Source organism: Scyliorhinus canicula, chromosome 5 (assembly GCF_902713615.1).
Source record: "Scyliorhinus canicula chromosome 5, sScyCan1.1, whole genome shotgun sequence".
In the NCBI taxonomy this organism is placed as follows: Eukaryota; Metazoa; Chordata; class Chondrichthyes; order Carcharhiniformes; family Scyliorhinidae; genus Scyliorhinus; species Scyliorhinus canicula.
In genome coordinates this window covers 42,966,834-42,987,268 of record NC_052150.1, presented here as the reverse complement: position 1 = coordinate 42,987,268, position 20,435 = coordinate 42,966,834, and the positions used below count along the sequence as shown (strand labels likewise).

The 20,435-nt window shown below is 42.7% G+C and overlaps 1 protein-coding gene across 4 annotated transcripts in view; it reads left to right on the top strand.

Moving 5' to 3' along the window:
* The window catches only part of cdkal1 (CDK5 regulatory subunit associated protein 1-like 1), a 781,965-nt gene that overhangs the window by 170,493 nt on the left and 591,037 nt on the right, over window positions 1-20,435 (top strand). For all 4 annotated transcript variants that reach the window (XR_005460641.1, XM_038796964.1, XM_038796963.1 and 1 more), the window contains one exon: window positions 13,211-13,307. Coding sequence is in view for 3 of the 4 variants with exons in the window: in XM_038796964.1 (XP_038652892.1) it covers window positions 13,211-13,307 (97 nt within the window). In the remaining variant the exon portion in view is untranslated. The remainder of the gene's footprint in view (window positions 1-13,210; window positions 13,308-20,435) is intronic.

Below are 20,435 nucleotides of genomic sequence, written 5' to 3'. Positions count from 1 at the left end.
TATTTCAAAAAAAATAAAATAAAAGGAACATCAATGTGGAGATAAACATAAGTATCTATGAGCCGTTGTACTTTGAGGGATGTGCAAAAGACAATGGCAAATTTGAAGAAAAGTGTCAAAATGGACAAAGCTGTCAATTGCTTTCCGTGATGTAAACGTGGGTATGATTGTCAATTATTTTATCTTTGTGGAAATAGTTCTACAAGTTAGCCAAATTTATCCAAATAATTTCACTTTAGTATCATTAAATTGGATTTAGTCATGCCTTGGGCAGGGTGGGGAGGCGTTGGAGTAATGTTGTTCAAAACTGCTAAAGCTATGATTAAGGGGTTAGGTGAGGTAATCATTGTTTTAACCATTTACTTGTTTACATATAGATGGCATATTTAGGAGGTTCCCTGTGGCAGGAGATACAAAAGTCTGAAAACACGCACAAACAGATTCAAAAACAGCTTCTCCCCTGCTGTTACCAGACTCCTAAACGACCCTCTTATGGACTGACCTCGTTAACACTACACCCCTGTATGCTTCATCCAATGTCGGTGTTCATGTAGTTACATTGTGTACCTTGTGTTCCCCTATTATGTATTTTCTTATATTTCCTTTCCTTTTCATGTATTTAATGATCTGTTTGAGCTGCTCGCAGAAAAATACTTTTCACTGTACCTCGGTACACGTGACAATAAACAAAATCCAATCCAATGCTTCACTCTGTGAATAAATATATCTCAAGTAAAGACCAGCTTTGGATTCTTCCTTTGTCAGCTAGCTATCAGGGTATAACAACAAGGGCACCGAGCCACTGCATGGGAATGCCACTACCACTAAGTTCCCCTTCAAGTCATGCACCATTCGAATGTAGACGTATATCATCATTCTTCATTGCTGAAAAAAATCCTATGACTCTTGACCTAGCTTACGTTTGGGTATGCGTAACTATAGAAACTGCAGTTGTTCGAGAAGGCAGCTCACCACCTTCTCAAGGGAAACATGGGAGGTACGGTCAGTGCTGGTCCCACTATCAATACCTGTATCCCAGGAATTCAGTTTTAATCTCAATCTCAGATCAGAATAATAAAGTACAGAACCATAGGTATGAGCCCATATCTTCACATTTCATTGTACATTTACCAACCCACTTCATTTATTTTTCTGTACTCACTCCCCACTCCACTCCCACCCATTTTGTCGGGTTCACAGCGTTATAAATTGTTTTCCTTTCTGAATTCTGTCCCCTGCATCTCCCTCTAATATTCCTCTTGAGATTGATGTGGAGATGCTGCTGTTAGACTGGGGTGGGCATAGTAACAATACCAGTTTAACCTGGTGTTGTAAGACTTCTTATCTCATAAGATTGATAACAGTTGAAGCTATTATGATTGTAGAACTGTGTTCCAAAATTGTTTGAACTTCCATTGGATTGTTTTTGTAAAGTGCAGTAGCAGTAGAAGACTGGAATCTAAAGGGACAATCAGCTATGTTTACTGTCTGGATCATTGCCAGTTGGAGTTATGAAATGTATATTTTGTCAATATTATTAGGAATTTGTAAGATTTTGTAAACTCATGTTTACATGTTTGGTCTCTGGTAATGATAGATGGCATTATGGTCATGCAGGAGTACATGGATCAGCTATGACATGTACAGCTGTAATTACTTAAAGTTCAACTTGACTTGAAATGAAGAAGCTTGTGCCATGAAAATTTGCAGCCATAGATTTGTGGTACAGCCTGATCTTAATAGTTAAGAAAGATACCGATTTCAGAAGCATCAGTTAGCTTGGGAACTTGGGTGAGTCAATGAGTGTTTTATGAAATAATAAAAATGGATTATTTTTGCTGGGGAGATTAATATATTACATTTTATTATGTCACATGCACAGACCTTCAGGGTGGAGAATTTCAAAGATTCACAACTCTTTGAGTGGAATCATTTTTGTATGTTTCAATTAGATTATCTCTTGTTCTTCTAAACTCCAGAGAATATAGGCCCAATTTACTGGTGTCTCATCATAGGACAAGTCCCTCGTCCAAGGGACAATTTAGCAAATCTTTGCTGTATTGCAATCCAGTGACTTGTGTAGATACATTTCTTCCAATAATCTTTGCAAATAAAAAGAAAGCCACCAATTTGGAATGTATTTAGTTAAATTTCTACACCATCCATTAACATTTATCAATGCAGGAGTCTGACTGGGGGCAAAGTAAAGAAAAGCTTGGGGAAGTGCTAAGTGATGGTGGATTCAAAGAACGGCCCAAAAAGATTTTTCCGACTTATGTTACTCCCGGAATCCTCTCATCCCAGCTAACAACAAATGGGCAGCACAGCGTGTCTCCACCCCCCCCCCCCCCCCCCCGCCACACACACACACACACACATGCACACACAGTTGCGCGGGGGGGTGGGTGGAAGGAAGGTGGGGAAACCACGAGAGAAGAGGATGGGTGCTGAAGCCAGAGGGGGAAGGAAAGGGTATTGGGGGGGGGGGGGGGGGGGGGGGGAGAATCATAGACCGTTCCAGAGGGCAACGAAATGTACATAGAGTTAGTTAAATGAAGGACAAAATTAACCTCTGTTAAATGAAATAAATTAGTACGGGCAAGAAAAATGTAATATATATATATATATACACAACAACTGTTTCAAATATGGGAAAAGCCAATACAAAGATTTTTAAAAACATCTGTGTTTTGGTTACCAACCCTCTGAATAGTTTCTCACTATTAAAAACCCCTCAAAATGACGAAACGTTTTGAGAGATTTGTTGGAATCATTTTGTTGTGACATATCTGTTTATTATTTGTGTGATAAGAATAAGGTGGTTTTCGATGAATATATCTTCTTGAAACTTCTTTTTCTAATAGCTCTAATGGGAACACTTGGTTGATGGCACCAAGTACACGTCAGAAGTTGCACTAAATTGACCTATGTTTCAGTTCTCTACAACACAAAACTTTGTCTTCACAAAATTGAAGTTCAGAAGGACAAAATGCGGTGTATGCCAGGATCTTGAGTAAATATAAGGAGGAGACAGATTTTTAACTAGTAATGAGTTGAAGGGTTTTGGAGAACAGGCAGGAAAGTGAAGTTGAGGCTGAGAGAAGATCAGCCATGATCGTATTGAATGGCGGAGAGGGACACATATAAATACGTTAAACTTTTGTTACTGAACCAAACTAAGATCAAGTTCTAAAATTCATTGGAACATATTTTTAAATAACCAAATTAAGAAAAATGTGAGGCAGAATTCTGTCGGTTTAATTGGAATAGGTGGAGTAGTTTCCCCTATTGATTCCCAGTACACCATTAGAAATCAACTGAGGTGATGGTAGCAGGGAAATTTAATCAAGTTTTTCCATTTAAATTTAGATACATATATTTTTTAATGCTGTATGTGATGAGCCCCAGGAAATGGGGAGTTTTGCTTGATCTGCTTTTGCCATGCCAAGCATGGATTGTAATACTGGGCGTGAGTGCATGCATGGTTTGAAAGGCAGATATGATAAAGTATCACAGCCTGTCTTGCATGCTATATGTACCAGTTGAATTGTGACAGGATTTCTTGAACTCTGAGGATTGCTTGTAATGCTGTAATTGATCAACGTGTTAAATTTAACACTACTTGCGGACGTATTATCATCCTTTTTAAATATTCTGTCATTCCTTGATGAATGGTTTATGGTATATATAAGCATTATACAGGCTGTGGGTTCAAGTCTCACTTCAGAGGCTCAGTCTGCCCTCTCGGGTGGATATAAAAGTTCCCAGGGTGCTATTTAAGAGCAGGGTGACCGCCTTAGTTTTCTGGCAAATACATATTCCTCAATCAACATCACCAAAACTCACATTACTGGAGATGTAACCTTGTTATTGCATTTTTGCTGCTGAACTTCCCATTACAACGATGACTGTGCGTAAAAGTGCTTCATTGGGGCAGCACTGTGGCACTGCTTTCATACGCCAACGAGAACTCTGGTTCGATCCTGGCCTCGGGTCACTGTCAATGGGGAGTTTTCACATTCTCCCCATGTCTGCGTGGATCTCACCCCCACAACCCAAAAAGTTTGCAGGGCAGGTGAATTGGCCATGCTAAATTGCCCCTTAATTGGAAAAAAAGAATTGGGTACTCTAAATTTATTTTATTTTAATTGTACAGCAGCCTCATGTAGCTTGCTCTCAAATGTGTCTTTTTGCCTAAGAAGCCTTTCTCATCATGGGGTGATTCCATGCTCTTGAGTCCCGATTGGTCGCACGGGCCACATGACCCTACTCTGCTATGTTGCCCTTGAAGGGACAGTCACCACAATTTGTTGCGTTGTTGTCAGAGTGGATGATCTGTTCAGAATTAGGATGCTCATCTCTGATGCAATTCACAAGGTTTACTCACTTTTGGAAGGAAGAACCTTGTCAGTTTTCACATTAATCTGACAGGTTGACCATCGTCTCTGGGCTGAATTTAAATGTGAAAACGTGAACCTTTCCTTTAATGCACTTTATCACATAAAGGAGATATGGGGAACTGACTGTTTGAATCTAATAAAATGAAAGATAATCATGTTGTTCAGTGTTTGAATATTTCAGTATTGTGCAGGTAGGTGTCAGTATGATTCAAAGATTGCAGGAAGTCCTCACTGTTTGTCATGAACCTGAATTCCCAATTAGAAACCCAACTAGTGCCTTATAACTGATTATAGAGGTATCACAGCAACAAAAGACATTTGTCAATCTAGTTCCTTTAATGTAGTAAAATGTCCCAATGTGCTGCTAAGGGGCACTATGAAGCAAACTTAGACTCTTAAGCTGCAGAAGGGCGGGTGGGCAAAAACTGTCAAAGATGTAGGAGGAGTTTGTTAAAGGAAGAAAGAGAAGTAGAGAACCACAGAGATTTAAAGAGGGAATTCTAGAGTTTGGGGCCCAAGTAGATGAAGAGCAGATGAAGATGCATCACCATTGGTGGAACAATCAAAATAGGAGATGTGCAAGACGCCAGAATTAGAGGAACATAAATGTCCTGTGATTGAAGTCAGAGGAGATTGCAGAGATAGTAAGGGGTAAGAATGGAGGGATTTCAAAACCAGGATGAGGATTTTTAAATCGCGCTTTTGCTTCTTTGAACACCGACCGATGTGATTGATGAACAGGGACACCTTGTGATTACATGTTGAAGTTTCATCTGCTGCTCCAGGTGTATAGAAAAGGTCCAATGACAGCATTTTAATATGAGCAGTGTAAATCTCTGAGATGTCCTGAACAACTATTGCAGAAAATAAGGAAGTATGGAATTGAAGGTGATTTAGCGGTTTGGATCAGTAATTGGCTAGTTGAAAGAAGACAGAGGGTGGTGGTTGATGGCAAATGTTCATCCTGGAGTTCAGTTACTAGTGGTGTACCGCAAGGATCTGTTTTGGGGCCACTGCTGTTTGTCATTTTTATAAATGACCTGGAAGAGGGTGTAGAAGGATGGGTTAGTAAATTTGCAGATGACACGAAGGTCGGTGGAGTTGTGGATAGTGCTGAAGGATGTTATAGGATACAGAGGGACATAGATAAGCTGCAGAGCTGGGCTGAGAGGTGGCAGATGGAGTTTAATGCGGAAAAGTGTGAGGTGGTTCACTTTGGAAGGAGTAACAGGAATGCAGAGTACTGGGCTAATGGCAAGATTCTTGGTAGTGTAGATGAACAGAGAGATCTCGGCATCCAGGTACATAAATCCCTGAAAGTTGCCATCCAGGTTAATAGGGCTGTTAAGAAGGCATATGGTGTGCTAGCCTTTGTAAGCAGGGGGATTGAGTTTCGGAACCACAAGGTCATGCTGCAGCTGTACATAACTCTGGTGCGGCCGCACCTGGAGTACTGCGTGCAGTTCTGGTCACCACATTATAGGAAGGATGTGGAAGCTTTGGAAAGGATTCAGAGGAGATTTACTAGGATGTTGCCTGGTATGGAGGGAAGGTCTTACGAGGAAAGGCTCAGGGAATTGAGGTTGTTTTCGTTAGAGAGGAGAAGGCTGAGAGGTGACTTAATAGAGACATATAAGATAGTCAGAGGGTTAGATATGATGGACAGTGAGAGTCTTTTTCCTCGGATGGTGATGACCAACACGAGGGGACATAGCTTTAAATTGAGGGGTGATAGATATAGGACAGATATCAGAGGCAGTTTCTTTACTCAGAGAGTAGTAGGGGTGTGGAACGCCCTGCCTGCAACAGTAGTAGACTCGCCAACTTTAAGGGCATTTAAGTGGTCACTGGTTAGACATATGGATGAAAATGGAATAGTGTAGGTCAGATGGTTTCACAGGTCGGCGCAACATCGAGGGCCGAAGGGCCCGTACTGCGCTGTAGTGTTCTATGTTCTATAACAATATGTAACTCTCAATTAAGACTGGAATTTGGAAGTGTAACAGGTGACTTGATTGAAACATATAAGATTCTGAAGGAATTTGACGGCACATTTTAAGACAGATGAGGGAGAAAAAAAATTATTTGACGGTTGGGCAACTTTGGAATTCTCTTCCTCCAAAGGTGGTTGAGGAAGAGTTCTTGAAAAAGCGGACGACTGCGTGCCAAAGAAAGCAGTACGTACGTTCTCCAACCGGAAATCATGTCTCAATCGCGAGATTGACTCCCTACTGAAGGACAGGTCTGAGGCGTTCAAGTCAGGTAACCCTGACCTATACAAGAAATCCAGGTGCGACCTCCGCAAAGCCATCCGAGATGCCAAGAGAGAATATTAGACCAAGCTAGAGTCACAGACTCGAGTAACAGACTCTCGGCGGATATGGCAAGGCCCAAACAACATAACGGGCTACAAAGCGGAGCTGAGCAGTACCTCCATTAGCAGCGCACCCCTCCCCGATGAACTCAAAGCACTAATGCTCTGTTAGAGCAGGAAACCAACGATCCGCTGTTGAGTGCCCCAGCAGCCCATAACACACCCATACCCACCATCGCAGCTTCCGAAGTCAGATGGTCTTTCCTGAAAGTGAACCCTTGGAAGGCGACGGTCCGGATGGGATCCCTGGTCGTGCACTCGGAGCCTGCGCGGAACAGCTGGCAGATGTGTTCGCAGACATCTTTAACCTGTCCTGAACTCCGCTCCGAGGTCCCCACCTGCTTCAAGAAGACGACCATCATACCGGTGGCAAAGAAGAACTAGTCAATGTGCCTCAATGACTACCGTCCGGTGGCCCTGACTTTAGTCGTAATGAAGTGCTTCACCTCCATACTCCCAGAACGTTTTGATCACTGCAATTTGCATACCACCACAACCGATCCACAGCAGACACCAAGTCCCTGGCCCGACACTTATCCCTAGAGCATCTCGACAACAAGGACTCCTACATCAGACTCCTATTTATTGACTGCAGCTCCACCTTCAACACCATAATCCCAGCCAAGCTCATATCAAAGCTCCAAAACCTGGGCAGCACGGTGTCACAGTGGTTAGCATTGCTGCCTACGGCGCTGAGGACCTGGGTTTGAATCCCGGCCCTGGGTCACTGTCTGTGTGGAGTTTGCACATTCTCCCCGTGTCTGCGTGGGTTTCACCCCCACAACACAAAGATGTGCAGGGTAGGCGGATTGGCCACGCTAAATTGCCCCTTAATTGGAAAAAATAATTGGGTACTCTAAATTTATTTACAAAAAAGCTCCAAAACCTAGGACGTGGCTCCTCACTCTGCAACGGGACCCTCGACTTTCTGACCCACAGACGACAATCAGTAAGAATAAACAACAATATCCACAATAGTCCTCAATACCGGGGCCCCGCAAGGCTGCGTAGTTTGCCCCCCACTATAATCCCTGTACTCGCATGACTGCGTGGCAAAATTTGGTTCCAACTCCATCTACAAGTTTGCTGACGATACGACCATAGTGGGCCAGATCTCGAATAATGACGAGTTAAAATACAGGAGGGAGATAGAGAACCTAGTCGAGTGGTGCAGCGACAACAATCTATCCCTCAATGCCAGCAAAACTAAAGAGCTGGTCATTGACTACAGGAAGCAAAGTACTGTACACACCCCTGTCAGCATCAACGGGGCTCTGGTGGAGGTGGTTAGTAGTTTCAATTTGCTAGAGGTACACATCTCCAAAAATCTGTCCTGGTCCACCCACGTCGACACTACCGCCAAGAAAGCACAACAGCGCCTATACTTCCTCTGGAAACTAAGGACATTTGGCATGTCCACATTAACCCTTAAAACTTTTACAGATGCACCATAGAAAACATCCTATCTGGCTGCATCACAGCCTGGTATGGCAACTGCTCGGCCCAGGACCGCAAGGAACTTCAGAGAGTCGTGAACACAGCCCAGTCCATCACACAAACCTGCCTCCCATCCATTGACTCCATCTACACCTCCCACTGCCTGGGGAAAGCGGGCAGCATAATTAAAGACCCCTCCCACCAGGCTTACTCACTCTTCCAACTTCTTCCTTCGGGCAGGAGACACAAAAGTCTGAGAACATGCACGAACAGACTCAAAAATAGCTTCTTCCCCACTGTTACCAGACTCCTAAACAACACTCTTATGGACTGACCTCATTAACACTACACCCCTGTATGCTTCACCCAATGCCGGTGTTCTGTAGTTGTATTGTGTACCTTGTGTTGGCCTATTATGGATTTTCTTCTATTTCCTTTTCTTTTCATGTATTTAATGATCTGTTGAGCTGCTCGCAGAAAAATACTGTTCACTGTACCTCGGTACACGCCTCAATAAACAAAATCCAACAAAATTAAAATCCAAATTTTTAAGGCAGAAGCAGATAGATTCTTGATAAGCTTGGGGGTAGGCAGGAATATGGAGCTGAGGTTAAAACTAGATCAGCAATAATTTTATTAATAATCTTTATTGTCACAAGTAGACTTACATTATCACTGCAATAAAGTTACTGTGAAAAGCCCCTAGTCACCACATTTCTGGCGCCTGTTTGGGTACACAGAGGGAGAATTCAGAATGTCCAAATTACATAACAGCACATCTTTCAGGAGTTATGGAAGGAAACCAGAGCACCCGGAAGAAACCCACGCAGACACGGGGAGAAGGTGCAGAATCCGCACAAATGAATGGCAGACCAGGCGCAAGGGGCCGAGTGGTCTACTTCCATTTCTAATTTGTAAGCTTGTATGTAATCTCATCAATTTGTTGAACATTTTTTTACTTTTTTGTTTGTCTTTAGATCATTTCCAAGGCTAAATTACCCTACAGTTTTTGTTTCTGCCAGGGGCTACTTCCAAAACATTTATTTTTTTCAGTATCAACAGACCTGCTGTGTGTATTTCCAGCATTTTCTATTGTATCTTGGATTTCCACATTGTTTTTGTTGATATTGTCCAGACAGCTTAGCTTTTTGGCTTGGAGTAAACATAGCATTGGTTGTTGATTAATTCCTATTAAATATTTGATGCTGTTCTCAGTGTTGACATTTACAATATTTTGAGTTTAACTTCTACAACTGAAATGTGTTCAGTGCCAGTTTACTCCAAAAAAAACTATGCCTTTTAAAGCTTATTCACCAGATCACAGTCAGCTAAAAAACAGCAAGGAACTAATGTTTTCTGATTGTCCCTTTAAAGACACTTGTTTGAAAGAGCGTGCTTTGAAGGAAAGACTTGCGTAAGAAGGCAAATGGAATTTTGTCCTTCATTGCTAGAGGGATGGAGTTTAAGACTAGGGAGGTTATGTTGCAATTGTATAAGGTGTTAGTGAGGCCACACCTGGAGTATTGTGTTCAGTTTTGGTCTCCTTACTTGAGAAAGGACGTACTGGCACTGGAGGGTGTGCAGAGGAGATTCACTAGGTTAATCCCAGAGCTGAAGGGGTTGGATTATGAGGAGAGGTTGAGTAGACTGGGACTGTACTCATTGGAATTTAAAAGGATGAGGGGGGATCTTATAGAAACATTTAAAATTATGAAGGGAATAGATAGGATAGATGCGGGCAGGTTGTTTCCACTGGCGGGTGAAAGCAGAACTAGGGGACATAGCCTCAAAATAAGGGGAAGTAGATTTAGGACTGAGTTTAGGAGATACTTCTTCACCCAAAGGGTTGTGAATCTATGGAATTCCTTGCCCAGTGAAGCAGTTGAGGCTCCTTCATTACATGTTTTTAAGGTAAAGGTAGATAGTTTTTTGAAGAATAAAGGGATTAAGGGTTATGGTGTTCGGGCCGGAAAGTGGAGCTGAGTCCACAAAAGATCAGCCATGATCTCATTGAATGGCGGAGCAGGCTCGAGGGGCCAGATGGCCTACTCCTGCTCCTAGTTCTTATGTTCTTATGTTTCTCAAGTGCTCTTTATGGCTTCAGGATGTCTTGAAGCCTTTGAGGGCAGTCACTGTTGTCGGAAATGTGACAGCCAATTTTGCACAAAGTAAGATTCCACAAACACAATGAACTAAATGATCTGATGATTGGTTTAAGGTTGCAGATGAAGCATACATTTTGGCTAGAATGCTGGGAGAATGTCTGCTGGTCTTCCAGTAGTGCCTTTACATTCACCTGAGAGAGCAGTAAGGGTTTTAGTTTCATGTACCATTGAAAGATGGCACCACCAACATAATAATGTTCAGTACTGAACTGCAGTGTCTTCCTAGCTTTTGTGCTCCAGTTTCTTAAGTGGGACTTGAACACAACTTGCTGACTTGAGTAAGATTGCTATACTGAGTCAGTGTTGGGTAAGGTCAGGATTGGGGTTCGTCTGTGAGGCACCCGTGATTGAAAGTTCATTAAACTCTCAGTCTTGGGCCCAGTAGGAAAGATTGGTCATTTGTCTATGCTGCAGGGATGGACCAGCACCAGTCGGACCCTTGCCCATTGCGGGGCCTACACCTTTTGGGTAGGGAGGGCTAAATTCTATTGGCCGCCTCCTTTCAAACTGTCAGGCAGAGGGTACCCCTTTTACCTCCATGCAGCTGAACTCATTTGTGTGTGAATGAACTGGTGCTTTTTTGCGGTTACTGTAGTGGATGATGAAACTCTACTTGCACACTGCCTCTTGTTGGCGCAAGACAAATAGACAGACACTGTTCAAGTTCCTTGACAGAACTGTTCCAGTTCCCGTACCAGGCGCCGGAATGTGGCAGCCAGGGGCTTTTTACAGTAACTTAATTTGAAGCCTACTTGTGACAATAAGCGATTTTCATTTCATTTCTGGAGCTCCCTCAGCCAACACTGGTAATCTAAGCTTATTACTTGTTAGTTGTAATTTTTCTTTGTAAAATGCTTGGTCGGTCTTAACTTCCTCTCAAAAATTCTTGAGTGCAGACCAAAACTCATCCAGAGGTGCTGCCTGTATCCAATACCATAATAGATCCTGTTTGCACCACAGGGCAGTACAATAGCACTGTTGTTTCATAGCGCCAGGGTCCCACGTTCGATTCGTGACTTGGGTCACCGTCTGTACGGAGTCTGCATGTTCTCCCTGTGTCTGCGTGGGTTTCCTCCGGGCGTTCCGGTTTCCTCCCACAAGTCCCGAAAGACGTGCTGTTAGGCAATTTGGACATTCTGAATTCTCCCTCAGTGCACTGGAATATGGCAACTAGGGGCTTGTCACAGTAAATTCATCGCAGTGTTAATGTAAGCCTACTTGTGAAATAAAGATTATAATTATTATGTGGTGATCCCTATTGGCTCCCAGTTCACCTGTGGCTCACATTCTTACTCTAAACCCCTCCATGGCCATTTCCCTCTCTATCTCCATATCCCCCTCGCTCTCCGTTTTTTTAATGTCTTCTATAGCTCTACGCTCTCGCTTTACTAAAAGCCAGGTATAAAACGAACTTAGATTTATGTAGTGCCATTATTGAGAGAATTGGGGGAAAGGCAGGGTGCAAGCGCGAATTCAGAGAGAGAAATGTTGATGCAGTGCGAGCATGAAAGAACAAAACTTTTATCATTAGTGCCTAAAACATTGCAAAATACTTAGCATGCAGTGAATGACCATTGTTTTGTTTGCATACAGCACAGTTCCATAAACTCATGTGTGAATAATGACCCATTAAGCTTTTTACAATGATTAACCAGGAGTAATATTTCCCAGTATATTGAGATAATTTCCTTCTCTTTGAATAACCCCATCAGTAATTTTGATCTGAACCAGGGTCTTGGTTTGATGTTGTATGTAAAGCATGGAGTCTCTGATAATATTGCACACCTTTAATACTGCCTGGGAATTTCGACCTATATCGTGGGTTCCAATACTGGTGTGGGTTTAGAGTCACACCCATTCTGATTCAGAGGTGAATTCTACCAATTGAACTATGATGGCATATGAGCAACTTTAAAACAAATGAGTGATCAGATTTGGAAATAGTGTACCTGTAGTTATTATCAAGACTTAACAATTCAAAAGAAATGACCGAAAGTCCCTATATTTTTCCACCCAAGTAATTGAAGTGTAGGGTATACTCATGTTCAAATAAATTATGATGAATTCAGGTTCCATTCCTCACTGAATGTAGTAATATTTGGGCTGTTTATAAGTTGCCTTCACGATCAGTTTTTTTGAGGTTAGTATTTGCAACTTTTCCATGCTGTGGCACTGTAACATCACCAATACCTAATGGACTTGAAAAATGTTATTTTTTTTAGAGAATCCAATTATTTTTTCCAATTAAGGGGCAATTTAGCATGGCCAATCCACCTAACCTGCACATCTTTGGGTTGTGGGGGTGAAACCCATGCAGACACGGGGAGAATGTGCAAACTTCACATGAACAGTGACCCGGGGCCGGGGTGGAACCCGGGTCCTCAGTGTCGTAAGCAGCAGTGCTAACCACTGCGCCACATGCCGCCCTCGCTGCCTAATTGACTTTGTCAATCTGGTGAATTCTATGAAAGTAATTTGACAATATTTTATTGTATCATTTGCCAGGTTATGCAGTTCACGTTCTGAACTTTTGGGGAAAAATAGTCTTTTGATTGAATTTTATGAAACAAATTGGTGGTGATGTAAAATTTGGTCTGTGAATACTTGTATTCATAAAATAGCAGGAAGTAAAGTAATAATTATGAAGGGCCTGCTTTAGTTTGGTTTGTAAGCACTGGACATAAATGTTAGGACTGTTCACTTTGGTTCTAACCTTTACATGAGATTTAATTATGTGAAATATACTGTCAGATTTTCAAAGACGTGTTAAATTAATACTGGAATTGGAATTTTAACCCATACTCTAATTCCATATCCCATTATTTCCACTTCAGGAAAGCTCAAGAGCAAAATAAAAAGGTCGTAGTTGCTGGATGTGTTCCTCAAGCCCAACCACGGATGGACTATATTAAAGGGTTGAGCATTATTGGGGTAAGAAAACTTTTCAAACACTTCACCTGAAAGATTTACTTCGTCAAGATGTTTACATTGCTTCTTGCAGGTTTGTGCATACTTATTTTGGATCTGGTCTGTGTTTTGTCTGAAGGATCTCCATGTTGTACAAAAACCTAGAAGTTGGCAAATTGAGTCTTGTGTTTCGAAGGAAGAAATACATTTGCAGTATTATATGATCACAATTTCCCAAGTATTGTTTCCTAACGTGGAAAAAAACCTGTGTTCTATGTTTTGCTCCTTTTTGGATTATTAAACTTTACAGGGAAATATTAACTTCCTAAGAACTGGTGGATGAGAGCTGGGAGGGTATGAAAAATTGTAGAAATTCCAAGCATGACTGCAACTGCCTCCTATGAAACCTCTTCCAGGTTTAATGGAGGTGTGTTTGATTGTGTGCACGAAACTTGCTCACCAGAAGTGAAAAATCACAAGTAGAAGCGTATCAGTAATGAGCACAAATACAAAATACTTTAAATGCTGGAAATCTAAAGTAAGAACACAAAATGCTGGAAAAACTCTGCAGGTCAGGCAACATTTGTGAGAAAGAAAATAGTTAACATCTCTGGTGATGACTTTCATCGGAACAGGTAATGGAAGTTCATTAACCTGAGATGTTAGCAGTTTACTCTCTCACAAATGCTTCTTGACCTGAGTTTTTCCAGCATTTTTGGTCCATATTTCGGTAATTCGCACAACTGTTTACGTTATTTCCTAATGAAAAATAAGCAATTTTGAATTGTTTTAAATAGGCAATTAAAATTACTGCTGGGAAACTTGCCCGTGAAAAGGGGACAAGATTGAGCATTATTTACACTTCAGGTTGTCCAATATTAATAAAGCCTCAATCCTTCACTGCTTTGTCCGTTCCCTCTGGCAAACAGATTATATGCCAATGCAGAAACCCCAAAAATTATGTAAGCAAATATTGGACTTTAAAAAAGACCTCAGTTGTATATTTTGAAAGATGGCTGGGAATGCATAACTAACCACTGACAGGAATAGCTGCAGGAGTTTTCTCTAAAGAACATTGGAACCCCCTCTTTGTGCTCCCAGACAAGGTACTTGTAAAATCATCCAAAGACTAATTGCCAACCCCAGGAAGGACAAAAGGACATAATGCCCGTACCAGCCTCCCCGGACAGGCGCCGGAATGTGGCGACTAGGGGCTTTTCACAGTAACTTCATTGAAGCCTACTCGTGACAATAAGTGATTTTCATTTCATTTTCATTTCATCTCCAATATCCTTGACAGGCTAGTACATTCCGGTCCTCTTGGAATACACACATCTGGGGGTTATCAGCCTGCTTTCTATCAGCCTGGGCTGGTCTGTCTGTTGGTCTTGTTCTATGTGTGTGTGCTGTGGGGGAAAATGGTTGGATGTTTTACACATATTGAAGGCGATACAGTGACCAAGGCCTGCCCCTGCAAAGATAGCCAGCTTTTGCAGAAACGTCCAAAACGCTCTCTGGGAATGTCAATAAACCAGCATCAAAGAATTAACTGTTCGCCAGCAGAAACCAACTATACTAAAAACAATTGCTATGGCTGTAGCACGTCATCTACTCCTTTCAACTCGAAGACTGTGAAAAATATTTACTTACTATAGGACTCAATAATGATCTCTAATCCATATGTCTGTAGATGCATGCATTTTATCTTTTCACCTTGCCTTTTAGAAGTTAATAAACTTACTTTATCTTTGCTGAAGAAAGCCTGATTGAATTGTCTCCTTTTTAAGCATAATTATTGGGTCTGGAAACAGTATCCAGGAGAAAGGGAACTGTGGTAGCGTGGCCCCTTTAAGGGGTGAACCCTTGCAGTTCATGTGACCTGCTCGGGGCCAATCGAATGGGAGCACATGAACCCTGACCAATGATAAAAAGCGCGGGGCCCTGGGAGCAGGGACCCAGGCAGTGTGGACCCCGGAGCCAGAAAGTTGAGACCCAGTCATTGTTGCTCTGAGCTTCGACATAATTATCTTTGTCTATTATAAATAAACCACGTTTACTGTAACTGGAAGCCTTCAGTATATTGTCTCGAGCCACCACATTGGCGGTGACTGTAAACTGGATCGATTGCTAGTCCTCAAGAGGTTCGCGATTCGAGCGGAGAAGGGAAAAGTCTCCAAAAAACAAGCGAAAAAATCGGGAAGCGAGTTGGCAGAGGGCAGGAATTAGAAGGATGGGGGATCTATTTACAGACAGGAGCTTTCCCAGCTTGAAAGCTTTGGAGGATAAATTGAAATTGCGAGCAGGGAATGGTTTTAGGTATTTGCAGGTGCGAGACGTTCTGAGAAAACAGGTGCCGGCCTTTCCGCTGCTGCTGCTACGGGGGATACAGGACAGCGTAGTCTCCAGTACCTGGGTGGGAGAGGGGAAGGTATCAGATATCTACCAGGAACTTTTGGAATCAGAGGAAACTCCAGTGGAGGAGCTTAACGGCAAGTGGGAGGACGAGCTAGGAGGAGAGATAGAGGTGGGTCTATGGGCAGATGCCCTAAGCAGGGTTACTACCTCCTCATCATGAGCCAGGCTTAGCTTGATACAATTTAAGGTAGTCCACCGGGCACATGTGACAGCAGCTAGGATGAGCAAGTTCTTCGGGGTTGAGCATAGGTGTGCGAGGTGCGCGAGAAGCCCAGCAAATCATGTCCACATGTTTTGGGCATGCCCCGAAGCTTCGAGGGTTTTGGCAGGGTTTTGCTGAGGCAATGTCCACGGGTAGTGCCGAGTCCGGAGGTAGCAACCTTTGGAGTGTCGGAACATCTGGGAGTTCAGGGGGCAAAAGAGGCCGACGTCTTGGCCTTTGCCTCCCTGGTAGCCCGGAGACGGATCTTGTTAATGTGGAGGGACTCAAAGCCCCCGAGTGTAGAGACCTGGGCTAATGACATGGCTGGGTTTCTCAGTCTCGAGAAAATAAAGTTCACCGTAAGAGGGTCAATGTTAGGGTGCACACGGAGGTGGCAGCCATTCGTCGACTTTCTCGGGGAAAATTAAAATGTTAGCAGATGCAGTATTCCGGGGGGAAGGGGGGGGGGGGGGCGTATTGTTGTTGTACGGTTGAGGTGGATGAAGATTGGGGGGGGGGGGGGGGGGGGGTAATGGGGGAATGTTTATTTTACCATGTTGATGTCATTGTTTACGTTACTGTTGTAAAAATTTTCAAATACCTCAATAAAATATTATTTAAAAAAAAAAGAAAAAATCGGGAAGCATCACCGGTAGCACCAAAACAAGAAGTGAATATGCCGATAATCAGGAAGTTTGACTCTTTCGACCAGGGTACTGAAAACGGGAGCCAGTATATCGAATGGCTTCACTACTTTATCACAGTGAATGAAATAGCAGGGGAGGACAAACTGAAGATGATACTATTGACAGTTTGTGGGCCTCAAACCTACCATCTGATCAGAAATCTTGCATCCCCGGAGGCTCTGGATGCCAAAATATTTGATCAGTTAGTGCGGTAATGTAGCCTCAGACCCTTGATCATCTTACAGCAGTACAAATTCAACTTTGGTGTAAGGGACACAGGAGAGTCCATCACTGCTTTCGTAGCTAGGTTCCACCAAATGGCCAAGCATTGAGAGTTTGGTACAGTGCTCAGCGATGTGCTGCGCGACCGTTTAAGTGTGAGGAATTAACAAGCTAAGCATCCAGAAAAACTCCTGACTGATAACAAAAATCCCATTAGACAAAGCGATCGAGATTGCTCAGGTGACTATCTGAACTCCAAAGCATGCAAGAAAGGGAAGTAAACCAGTTGTGGGGCAGCATGGCTATGATGCGCGGGGCAAAATCAACAGACACAGAAGAGAATCAGCCATGGTCATTGAGCCAGGATTGAGAGAACCTGGGGCGAAAACAAGTAATCAGTCAAGACAGGAATGTATTACTACCGATGTGGGGGAAACCACCCTCAGGAATCATGCCATTTTCGTGAATTTGTCTGTTTTCATTGCAATCGATATCCAGGCATGTTGCGTGCCAGGCAGAGTGCGCCAGCAGCAGCCGCAATAAGTCGCACCATCCCTGAACCAAGTGGAGAAGAATTCTGATGAGCACGGCATGTATCCACTAAATGTCGTCAAAGTAAACAAGACAGCACCAACAAGATAATCCTGCAACCGACTGCAAGACAGTTGAAGATCTAAGTCAACATGCAACATTGGTCACGGTTGCAGGGGAGCAGAAGTTCAAATACATTCAAGAAGAGGTTCAGTCCCTGAATTTGTGTAGGACAGTGGCCGTGTTGTCAACCTACAGGGGGAAACTATGAAAATTTTGGGGACCACCAGTACACCAGTGACTGACTATGAATACGAAACACAACTGCTTTTGATCATTGTAGAGGGGCATAGACCAAGCCTGTTGGGACGAGGTGACTGAAATAAATTAAACTGGCTGGTGGTCTTTAAAATTGAAAGTAGTGTTCTCCGGGATATCCTGTATCAATACGAAGACGTGTTCCGCAATGCGTTAGGCCGGATAAAGGGAGGGAAGGCTATAATTTATGTTGATCCAGACTCAATGGCAAAATTTTTCAGGGCAAGACCAATCCCTTAACGCCCTGCATCAAAAGCTGGAAGCCAAACTAAAACGGTTGGAGGAAATGGGAGTTATTAAACGTGTACAATTGTCCGAGTGGGCAGTCCTGGTACTGAAGCCAGACCAATCATGGAGGATATGTGTGAACTACAAGTTAACACTCAATCAAGCAGCCCAGGTAGACAAATGCCCAATTCCCAGAATCAAGGCCTCTACTCTGGCAAGTGGCTTTACATACTCCAAATTGGACCTCAGTCATGCGTACTTGCTGCTGGAATTAGATTAGGAGTTCCAAATGCTCGCCGCAATCAATTCCAGTACACTAGGCTACCTTTCAGCATCCTCAGTATTACGATCCCGCACCAGACCGCAATAGTTGCTAGGATACTTGTTTGTCACTTGTTTTTTACAGAGATGCCTGGATACTCCACTTTGGAAAAGAGAGTCCTGTTTTAAAGAAATAGACCGGACCCTGTCAGAACAATGCAGGATCTCGCGCTGAAGTCTTCAGAAACTGGTTTCATAGTTTGACTTCCATGTTCCAACTGAACAATCTCTGCTTCTCTGCTAAAATGCATGGTGCTCTAGATCCTCCCATTAGTTACATCACCCTACCAACCTGATACACAATGTCTCTAATTAAATACTCCACAGAGAAACAAACCCCTTAATCCAAACAAAAATCCATTAGCCCAAGCTTTTACAATGTTTTAATTACACCACCGCATCCCTAAGGGCCTTGCTGCTTTGCAAACTAGGATTTTTGAAAACACTACTGCAGCAGTCATACACACACTAACTCAGGCTTTTAATCCTTACTGCACCAAATACATAATAATAAAATATCTGAAATTCCTATATTCATCACAATCCTCAGGAAAGACTTCAACTCAGCTACGTTCTTTTTCTCTTACTTTTTCTTCAAATGGGTGTAAACCTGTGGCATTCACTCTAAACTTCAAATATATAATTTCAACAGCCTGAAAGGTGCATTTCTCATGTTGACGATAGACTCCTGCACCTTGGAATTGTCCAAGCTTGACATATGTCCTTAGTGTGTTGTCCAAGTTGCTAGTACATGATCCAGATAGACCATCACTTTTGGGATATCCTGAAGTAGGTTCTCCTTGGTGCATTGAAATATAGTGCACGCTGAGTGTAGGAATTTCAGACCGGGCTAGTGAATAATTTCAAAATGGTGTAATGGGACCACGCCATTGTTGCAGACAATATAAGGAAGTGGCAGAGGATGGATGGGGATCTGAGAGGTGACAACATGTTCAAGGAAACCAAAAGCAAAATGCTGCAGATGCTAAAAATCTGAACTAAAAACAGAGAATGATAAATTAAAGGAAAATAGAAATGTTGGTATTCTTAAGCCATTAGAAGGAGAACGGGGTAGGAAGAACAAAAGGGAAGGTCTGTGATAAGGTGGAGAAAAGGAGAAATTAACTAACAAAAGATTTTGTTCAGAAAGGGAGAAATTAACTAACAAAAGATTTCATTCAGAAAGGGAGAAATTAACTAACAAAAGATTTTATTCAAAAGCCAAAAGTATGTTAATGGATATGGTAAAGAAACAAAGTTTCTGTCCAGATGAAGTGTGAAAAGTCACGTAGAACAACATGGAGGCAGAGGTGACGATCTAAAGTTGTGGAAGTGAGTTCAGAAAGCTGTACCGTGCTGAGCTAAAAGAATGGGTGCTGTTTCTTGAGCTTGTGTTAGGTTGATTAGAACACTGTGTAGGCCATGGTCAGGAAGGTCATGGTGGGAATAATGTGGAGAGTTAAAATGACAAATAACAGGATGTACAGTATCATGCCTGTGGACCGAATTGAATGTAGGTGTTCTGCAAAGTGGTCACCCAGTTTGCATTTGGTCTCCCCAATGTAGAGACGATCACATCATGAACAGCAAATACAGTATACTAAATTGAGGGAAGTACATGTAAATTGCAATTTTACTAGGGGCCTTGGATGGTGAGGAAGTGAAAGTATAGGTTTTGCATCTCCTGCGCATGCACTTAACAGTGCTATAAGGGCGGGCAGTGTTGGTGATTACTGAGCAGTGAGCCAGGGTGTCTTGGAGAAAACAATGCTGAAAGGAGAGGGCAGAGGAAAATGTGTCTGGTGGTGGCCAATACACTGCAGCTTGCAAAAATGGCAGAGGATGATCTATCTTGAATAGAGGTCCAACCAGTCCCCATCCACTCTCCTCTGCGTGGCTGAGTTTGTTCTCACACTGAGCAACTTATCTTGATACTCACTCACTTCCTGCACAGAAAAGGTGTTGTATAGGTACCCACATGGGTCCTCGCAATGTCTGCCTTTTTATGGGATTTGTAGAATAGTCATTATTCTGCTCCTACTAGGGGACCTGTCTCTCATCTCTTTTTCTGGTACATTGATGACCGTATCAGTGCTGCCTCCTGCTCTCATCATGAACTGGCAAATATCATTGGCTTTGTCCAGTTACGTTTCTCACCTTCTCCTGATCCATCCCTGACATCTTTTCCATTTCTCGACTTCTCTGGAGGGCAGCATGGTAGCACAGTGG